The 10,000-nt window shown below is 36.3% G+C and overlaps 1 protein-coding gene across 2 annotated transcripts in view; it reads left to right on the top strand.

Moving 5' to 3' along the window:
* The window catches only part of myo10l3 (myosin X, like 3), a 75,860-nt gene that overhangs the window by 38,871 nt on the left and 26,989 nt on the right, over nt 1–10,000 (top strand). For both annotated transcript variants that reach the window (XM_046844618.1, XM_046844617.1), the window contains exons 19-21: nt 137–254; nt 8,324–8,430; nt 9,613–10,000. The exon at nt 9,613–10,000 is cut by the window's right edge and continues 56 nt beyond it. In XM_046844618.1, the coding sequence (XP_046700574.1) occupies nt 137–254; nt 8,324–8,430; nt 9,613–10,000 (613 nt within the window). The remainder of the gene's footprint in view (nt 1–136; nt 255–8,323; nt 8,431–9,612) is intronic.

The raw sequence follows: 10,000 nt of genomic DNA on the forward strand, positions 1-10,000 counted from the left end.
ACACACACACACACACACACACACACACACACACACAATATCTCTGTGCTCTTGTAATTCCTGACTTCTGATATAATGTGTGTGTGTGTGTGTGTGTGTGTGTGTGTGTGTGTGTGTGTGTGTGTTTGTTTAACAGCTACACTGTGCTTTTGCGAGCTAAAAAGATTAAAGATGGAGAGGACTGGAGGAAATGTTCTGATCTCCTCACAGTGTTTGATGCATCTAGGAAAGAATGGCAACTTGGCAAGACAAAGGTAACACACACACACACACACACACACACACACACACACACACATAGATGCACTCATACGCACACAAATACACACAACATACAGTTCAAGTCAAGTCAAATTTTATTTATATAGCGCCTTACAGCAACCAAAAGGAGCACAAGGCACTTTCCAGTAAAAAATAACAAAAATAAAAAATAGACAGTGGACAATAAAATATAAGAAATATAAAAATATAAAAATATTAGAGCACAATATAGTTGTAAAAAAAAAATAAAAATTATATGTTTGTGTGGCTGTAAAATACTCATTGTGTGGAATGAGAGAGAGAGAGAGAGAGAGAGAGAGAGAGAGAGAGAGAGAGAGAAAGAATATAGTGTAGTGTTTTGAATAAAGGTTGTAAATAAACTGTAGGGTTTAAAGTTTAAGGTGTGTAGTATAGAGTTTATGGTGTACAGTATAGACTGTAGGGTGTATAATTAAATAAATTTTTATTTGTATTCAGCTTTTAACAATGAACATTGTTTCAAAGCAGCTTTACACAGATAATGTGGTGATTAAAATGAATAAGTTCTTTATAAGTGTAAGTTTGTCCCTGATGAACAAGTCGGTGGCGACTGTGGTGAAGGAAAAGCTCCCTGAGATGCAGATGGAAGAAACTTTGAGAGAAACCAGACTCAAGAGGGAACTTCATCCTCATCTGGGTTCCATTTATTACAGATGAACAATGTTGAGGTGCAGTGATGGAGTTTAGATCAAAGAAGGGTGACTGAGAGAGAGCGAGAGAGAGAGAGAGAGAGAGAGAGAGAGAAGAGGGTGACAGGAAGAGAAGGATATGGATTATTAAGTCTCTTTATTGTTGTATGAAAGTTAATGTCACTGTGCAGTTTGGACTCTGGTGAGATTCACTGTAGCAGCAGAACTGAAAGGGAGAAGCAGAAGGAAACACAGACATGAGGATCTCTGGGATAAGAGACGACCCACCACACCACTATCAACAAACCTGAGTGAACGTGTGAGAGTGAGGAGACGACAGCATCCAAATATCCCAGTTCACCAAACACTCCATATCCATGATCTCTCCAGATCTGCTCCTTTACCTCACAAACACCTACTGACTAAAGACTCCACTAAATAAATATGTGTTCAGCCTCGACTTGAACACTGAGACTGTGTCTGAGTCCTGAACACTGATTGGAAGGTTGTTCCATAACTGTGGGGTTTATAAGAGAAACATCTGCCCCCTGCTGAAGTCTTCATTATTTGAGGTACCAACAAATAGCCTGCACCTTTTGATCTAAGTAGGCGTGGAGGATCATACTGGTACAGAAGTTCACTCAGATACTGCGGCATGAGAGCGTTAAGTAATGTAATGAGATGTATTTGGGAGCAGTGTAGATGATTAAAACAGGGCTGATGTGATCATATTTTCTAGATTTAGTGAGGACTCTTGCTGCTGCATTCTGAACTAACTGAAGCTTATTTCTGCACTTACTTCAACACCCAGACAGTAAAGCGTTACAGTAGTCTAATCTAGATGTTACAAAAGCATCAACTAGTTTTTCTGCATCCTGTAACGACATCATATTTCTAATTTAAGCAATATTTCTAAGGTGAAAGAAGGAGATCCTGGTGATATTATTCACGTGAGACTCAAAGGAAAAACTCGGGTCAATAATCACACCAAGGTCTTTGACTGCTGTACACACTGAAACAGAAACACCATCCAGAGATGCTACGGAATCAGAAAGTTTACTTCTAGCTGCATGTGGTCCTAGTAAAGGTACTTCTGTCTTATCTGAGTTGAGCAGAAGAAAGTTATCAAGCATCCACTGTCTAATGTCCTTTACACACTCCTCAACATTGTTAAGCTGATCTCTCTCATCTGGCTTTGCTGAAATATACAGCTGTGTGTCATCAGCATAGCAATGGATGCGAATACCATGTTTATGTATAATTTCACCCAGAGGCAGCAGATATAAAGAGAAAAGCAGTGGGCCTAAGACAGATCCTTGTGGAACACCAAACTTTACCTCAGAGAGTGTGGAGAACTCACCATTTACATCAACAAACTAGAGTGGAACCCGGTTATGTCGATGTCCTAGGGGGTCGCCAAAAAGCATCGAGATAACCGATGATCGAGATAAACGAAAATTTAAATGGCGGCAATATATTAACGTGCTTTAAATTTCTTTATGTACATGATGTGCGTTAATAAATGAGAATGTGCATGCACGTGTTTTTGAAGGGTTTTTTTACACAACAGCGTTGCCGCTATTTGTTTGATGAAAGCATGCTATAAAAATACATACAGTACATGTTTATCTGTCAGGAATCCACCTGCCCCCTTCGGCGTGTCAGGTGCCAGGTACTTGTCACGTGTCAGGTACTTATCGCTCATGTGTATCCCGGTACGTGCCTTCCCACCGGCACTCTCTCAACGGCTGCGCTTTTCTTCCCAAAGCGCACCGCGGATTCCCCCCGATCCTGCTGGTGTTCACTCTATGCTTTTGCTGCTCATCCCACGTTCCGCGCCGCCAAGCACAGCTTTCGCCTCCCGTTCATCGCATAACATTTAACAACAAAAGGCATATGTGCACTAACTAACAGCAGAGATTCACCAGTATACAATACAACACCTGGAGCAGCTGTAAGCCTTGATTTTTCCGCCACTTCCCCGAGTTCTTCTGCGGCTGCACCGAGATAACCAACGCTAAATGGCAAATTTTTCCCCCCTTGTGATCGAGATATCAGGGTTCGGCGACATAAAAGAATCGACAAAACCGATAAAAAATGCTAAGACAAAGCGAGAATTTGGCGGTTCCACTTCAAAAACGTCGACTTGATAGGGTTGTCGAGATAACCGAGGTCGAGATAAGCGGGTTCCACTGTATATATATATATCTCCTGGCCCGGCCCCTCTTTCAAATTTTAGAACCCATTGTGGCCCGTGAGTCCAAAAGTTTGCCCTCCCCTGGTGTAGAGTGTATAGAGTGTAGGATGTAACTTACTAGAGTGTAGCATGTATAGTGTAGAGTGTAGGATGTATAGTATAGAATGTAGGATGTAACTTACTAGAGTGTAGGATGTATAGTGTAGAGTGTAGGATGTATAGTATAAAGTGTAGGATGTATAGTGTAGAGTGTAGGATATATAGTATAAAGTGTAGGATGTATAGTGTAGAGTGTAGGATGTATAGTATAAAGTGTAGGATGTATAGTGTAGAGTGTAGGATGTATAGTGTAGAGTGTAGAGTGTAGGATGTATAGTGTAGAGTGTAGGATGTATAGTGTAGAGTGTAGGATGTATAGTATAGAATGTAGGATGTAACTTACTAGAGTGTAGGATGTATAGTGTAGAGTGTAGGATGTATAGTGTAGAGTGTAGGATGTATAGTATAAAGTGTAGGATGTATAGTGTAGAGTGTAGGATGTATAGTGTAGAGTGTAGGATGTATAGTATAGAATGTAGGATGTATAGTATAAAGTGTAGGATGTATAGTGTAGAGTGTAGGATGTATAGTATAAAGTGTAGGATGTATAGTGTAGAGTGTAGGATATATAGTATAGAGTGTAGGATGTATAGTATAAAGTGTAGGATGTATAGTGTAGAGTGTGGGATATATAGTATAGAGTGTAGGATGTATAGTGTAGAGTGTAGGATATATAGTATAGAGTGTAGGATGTATAGTGTAGAGTGTAGGATGTATAGTGCAGAGTGTAGGATATAGTATAAAGTGTAGGATGTATAGTGTAGAGTGTAGGATGTATAGTATAGAGTGTAGGATGTATAGTGTAGAGTGTAGGATGTATAGTGTAGAGTGTAGGATATATAGTATAAAGTGTAGGATGTAGAGTGTAGAGTGTAGGATGTAGTGTAGAGTGTAGGATATATAGTATAAAGTGTAGGATGTATAGTGTAGAGTGTAGGATGTATAGTGTAGAGTGTAGGATATATAGTATAAAGTGTAGGATGTAGAGTGTAGAGTGTAGGATGTATAGTGTAGAGTGTAGGATGTATAGTATAGAATGTAGGATGTAACTTACTAGAGTGTAGGATGTATAGTGTAGAGTGTAAGATGTATAGTGTAGAGTGTAGGATGTATAGTATAGAATGTAGGATGTAACTTACTAGAGTGTAGGATGTATAGTGTAGAGTGTAAGATGTATAGTGTAGAGTGTAGGATGTATAGTATAAAGTGTAGGATGTATAGTGTAGAGTGTAGGATATATAGTATAAACTGTAGGATGCATAGTGTAGAGTGTAGGATGTATAGTGTAGAGTGTAGGATGTATAGTATAAAGTGTAGGATGTATAGTGTAGAGTGTAGGATGTATAGTGTAGAGTGTAGGATATATAGTATAAAGTGTAGGATGTATAGTGTAGAGTGTAGGATGTATAGTGCAGAGTGTAGGATATATAGTATAAAGTGTAGGATGTATAGTGTAGAGTGTAGGATGTATAGTATAAAGTGTAGGATGTATAGTGTAGAGTGTAGGATGTATAGTGCAGGTGTAGGATGTATAGTGCAGAGTGTAGGATGTATAGTGTAGAGTGTAGGATGTATAGTATAATGTGTAGGATGTATAGTGTAGAGTGTAGGATGTATAGTGTAGAGTGTAGGATGTATAGTATAAAGTGTAGGATGTATAGTGTAGAGTGTAGGATGTATAGTGTAGAGTGTAGGATGTATAGTATAAAGTGTAGGATGTAGAGTGTAGGATGTATAGTGTAGAGTGTAGGATGTATAGTGTAGAGTGTAGAATGTATAGTGTAGGTGTAGGATGTATAGTGTAGAGTGTAGGATGTATAGTATAGAGTGTAGGATGTATAGAATAAAGTGTAGGATGTATAGTGTAGAGTGTAGGATGTAGTGTAGAGTGTAGGATGTATAGTATAAAGTGTAGGGTGTATAGTGTAGAGTGTAGGATATATAGTATAGAGTGTAGGATATATAGTATAGAGTGTAGGATGTATAGTATAAAGTGTAGGATGTATAGTATAAAGTGTAGGATGTATAGTGTAGAGTGTAGGATGTATAGTATAAAGTGTAGGATGTATAGTGTAGAGTGTAGGATGTAGAGTGTAGAGTGTAGGCTGTATAGTGTAGAGTGTAGGATATATAGTATAGAGTGTAGGATGTATAGTGTAGAGTGTAGGATATATAGTATAGAGTGTAGGATGTATAGTATAAAGTGTAGGATGTATAGTGTAGAGTGTGGGATGTATAGTATAAAGTGTAGGATGTATAGTATAAAGTGTAGGATGTATAGTGTAGAGTGTAGGATATATAGTATAGAGTGTAGGATGTATAGTATAAAGTGTAGGATGTATAGTGTAGAGTGTAGGATGTATAGTGTAGAGTGTAGGATGTATAGTATAAAGTGTAGGATGTAGAGTGTAGGATGTATAGTGTAGAGTGTAGGATGTATAGTGTAGAGTGTAGAATGTATAGTGTAGAGTGTAGGATGTATAGTGTAGAGTGTAGGATGTATAGTATAGAGTGTAGGATGTATAGAATAAAGTGTAGGATGTATAGTGTAGAGTGTAGGATGTATAGTATAAAGTGTAGGGTGTATAGTGTAGAGTGTAGGATGTATAGTATAAAGTGTAGGATGTATAGTGTAGAGTGTAGGATGTATAGTGTAGAGTGTAGGATGTATAGTATAAAGTGTAGGATGTATAGTGTAGAGTGTAGGATGTATAGTGTAGAGTGTAGGATGTATAGTATAAAGTGTAGGGTGTATAGTGTAGAGTGTAGGATATATAGTATAGAGTGTAGGATATATAGTATAGAGTGTAGGATGTATAGTATAAAGTGTAGGATGTATAGTGTAGAGTGTAGGATGTATAGTATAAAGTGTAGGATGTATAGTGTAGTGTAGGATATATAGTATAGAGTGTAGGATGTATAGTATAAAGTGTAGGATGTATAGTGTAGAGTGTGGATATATAGTATAGAGTGTAGGATGTGTAGTGTAGAGTGTAGGATATATAGTATAGAGTGTAGGATGTATAGTATAGAGTGTAGGATGTATAGTGTAGAGTGTAGGATATATGGTATAAAGTGTAGGATGTATAGTGTAGAGTGTAGAATATATAGTATAGAGTGTAGGATGTATAGTATACAGTGTAGGATGTATAGTGTAGAGTGTAGGATATATAGTATAGAGTGTATGATGTATAGTATAGAGTGTAGGATGTATAGTATAAAGTGTAGGATGTATAGTGTAGAATGTAGGGTGTCGAGTGTAGGATATATAGTATAAAGTGTAGTATGTATAGTATAGAGTGTAGGGTGTAGAGTGTAGGGTATATAGTAAAAGTGTAGGAAGTATAGTGTAGAATGCAGGGTGTCGAGTGTAGGATATATGGTATAAAGTGTAGGATGTATAGTGTAGAATGTAGGGTGTCGAGTGTAGGATATATAGTATAAGTGTAGGATGTATAGTATAGAGTGTAGGGTGTAGAGTGTAGGGTATATAGTATAAAGTGTAGGATGTATAGTGTAGAATGTAGAGTGTAGGATATATAGTATAAAGTGTAGGATGTATAGTGTAGAATGTAGAGTGTAGGATATATAGTATAAAGTGTAGGATGTATAGTATAGAGTGTAGGGTGTAGAGTGTAGGGTATATAGTATAAAGTGTAGGATGTATAGTATAGAGTGTAGGTGTAGAGTGTAGGATATATAGTATAAAGTGTAGGATGTATAGTGTAGAATGTAGGGTGTCAGTGTAGGATATATAGTATAAAGTGTAGGATGTATAGTATAGAGTGTAGGTGTAGAGTGTAGGGTATATAGTATAAAGTGTAGGATGTATAGTGTAGAATGTAGAGTGTAGGATATATAGTATAAAGTGTAGGATGTATAGTGTAGAATGTAGAGTGTAGGATATATAGTATAAAGTGTAGGATGTATAGTATAGAGTGTAGGTGTAGAGTGTAGGGTATATAGTATAAAGTGTAGGATGTATAGTGTAGAATGTAGAGTGTAGGATATATAGTATAAAGTGTAGGATGTATAGTATAGAGTGTAGGGTGTAGAGTGTAGGGTATATAGTATAAAGTGTAGGATGTATAGTGTAGAATGTAGAGTGTAGGATATATAGTATAAAGTGTAGGATGTATAGTATAGAGTGTAGGGTGTAGAGTGTAGGGTATATAGTATAAAGTGTAGGATGTATAGTGTAGAATGTAGAGTGTAGGATATATAGCATAAAGTGTAGGATGTATAGTGTAGAATGTAGAGTGTAGGATATATAGTATAAAGTGTTGGATGTATAGTATAGAGTGTAGGGTGTAGAGTGTAGGTATATAGTATAAAGTGTAGGATGTAGAGTGTAGAGTGTAGGATATATAGTATAAAGTGTTGGATGTATAGTATAGTGTAGAATGTAAGGGTGTAGTGTGTATAGTGTAGAATGTAAGTGTGTATAGTGTAGAGTGTAAGGGTGTAGAGTGTATAGTGTAGAGTGTAGGATGTATAGTATAGAGTGTAGGGTGTAGAGTGTAGGGTATATAGTATAAAGTGTTGGATGTATAGTATAGAGTGTAGGGTGTAGAGTGTAGGGTATATAGTATAAAGTGTAGGATGTATAGTGTAGAATGTAGAGTGTAGGATATATAGTATAAAGTGTAGGATGTATAGTGTAGAGTGTATAGTGTAGAGTGTAGGATGTATAGTGTAGAATGTAGAGTGTAGGATATATAGTATAAAGTGTAGGATGTATAGTGTAGAATGTAGGGTGTAGAGTGTAGGGTATATAGTATAAAGTGTAGGATGTATAGTATAGAATAGTGGGTGTATAGTGTAGAATATTCTAATTCACACTGCCTACATACAGAGACAGTGTGGGTATGGCCTTGTATCTGGCACACAGCCAGTTCTTTTGCTAAACCAGGAAGTCACACTGAACAATAGATTCGTTTCTCACTTCACTCTCTCTCTCTCTCTCTCTCTCTCTCTCTCTATATATATATATATATATATATATCTATCTATCTATCTATCTATCTATCTATCTATCTATCTATCTATCTATCTATATATATATATATATATATATATATATCTTCCACTCTGTCAGGTCTTTGTGAAGGAAGTGTTAGAGCAGAAGTTGGAGCGAGTGAGGGATGAGGTGCGGAGAGCAGCAGGAACACTGATTCAAGCTCACATTCTGGGCTATGTGGCAAGGTCAGTGTATAAATATACACTTTTTGTGTTTGTTTGTGTGTAATTTTAAATCTTATTTTTAGCCATAAAAATTGTATTGATGTTATTTTAACAATAAAATATGATGCAAGAGCAGATTGTGAAAGATTATGATTGTTTCAAGATTTTTTATTTTTTTTTACTTATTTTTTAATGTTAGATATTTTACCTGCACATTGCGCTTAATTACAATCAGACACATAATTTGAAGCCTTATATAGTTTAAGACTTTATTTTTAGCTGTAATAACTGGTTTTATATTTGCTCAGTTAAAAATGCTCAATAATCACACTTTTCATTAGAATTATTTTACACCCGATTAACAAATGCAACGAGTCTGCAGTATTTCGTCACCACACACTTTACAAACATTATCCTGTACAGTTCTTATTATTTTGGAACTTTGTTCTTTATACACTTACGGCTTTTTATTACAGTACTCTTCTGTAGTTTGATTTTCTCATATTGAATATCTGCTGGGGTTAATTAATGAAAATACATTTCATAATGTTTTATGCTGCAATAATGTTCTAAGTATTTTGAGAATCAGTAAGTAATGATTTCGCTTTGTTTCGCATCATAACTACTGGGTACAAGACATTCTTCATTTGAATAAATAATTGTTGACAATACACATGATCTTTATTTTAATAGTAATCTTGTTTTTAGTTTAAATGCTAAAGACAGAACTGTATATAATTATGAAAATTCTTATATTAACAGGAATTCTCTTGTTTAGTAGCTCTGAATTAAAAATCTTTTTAAGAAAAACAAATTGTTTAAAAAATAATTTACCAGTTAGATTTAAGTTAATTAATATTTAATACATGAATATTCAGTCACTAATAATGTTGATTAATTAAAGTCTAAAAGCTTTTTTTATATATATATATATATATATATATATATATATAGAGGGTATCAGAGAAGATGTTAAATCGAGACCTCATTTATCTGCAGAAGTGGATTTTGTCATCTCCAGGTTTCATCAAGTTCTATATGATAAACTGCAGGAGTTAAAGAACTACCGTAATTTCCGGACAATAAAGCTTACCCATATATAAGCCTGAATTTGACAAAGATTTTTATTTTTGAACATAAATAAGCCGCACCAGTCTATAAGCTCGCTCTATTAATGTAACATTCCTCCTGCCTCTCCCTTAGGAAGCACTACAGGAAGATCCGCAGCAGCACCATCACCATTCAGAAGAACTACCGAGCTCACTTCTGGAGAAACGTGTTCCTGCATATGCGCTCAGCCGTCATCGTTCTCCAGAAACACCGTCGAGGACAGCTGGCTCGGAGACTACATCAACAACTCTGCCAGGAGAGAGAAAGAGAGGAAGAAGAAAGGAGATTCAGAGAGGAAGAGAAGAAGAAGGCAGAAGAGGAAAAAAGAAAGAGGGAGGAAGAACAGAGAATTCTAGAAGAGCAGAAAAAAAGAGAAGAAGAGGAGAGACTGAGGAAAGAAGAACATGAACTGGAACTTTTGCAGAAGAAGCAGGAAGAGGAGGAACTCAGGAGGAACATAGAACAGGAGAAAGAACATTTA

Source organism: Silurus meridionalis, unplaced genomic scaffold (genome assembly GCF_014805685.1).
Source record: "Silurus meridionalis isolate SWU-2019-XX unplaced genomic scaffold, ASM1480568v1 Scaffold81, whole genome shotgun sequence".
NCBI lineage: Eukaryota > Metazoa > Chordata > Actinopteri > Siluriformes > Siluridae > Silurus > Silurus meridionalis.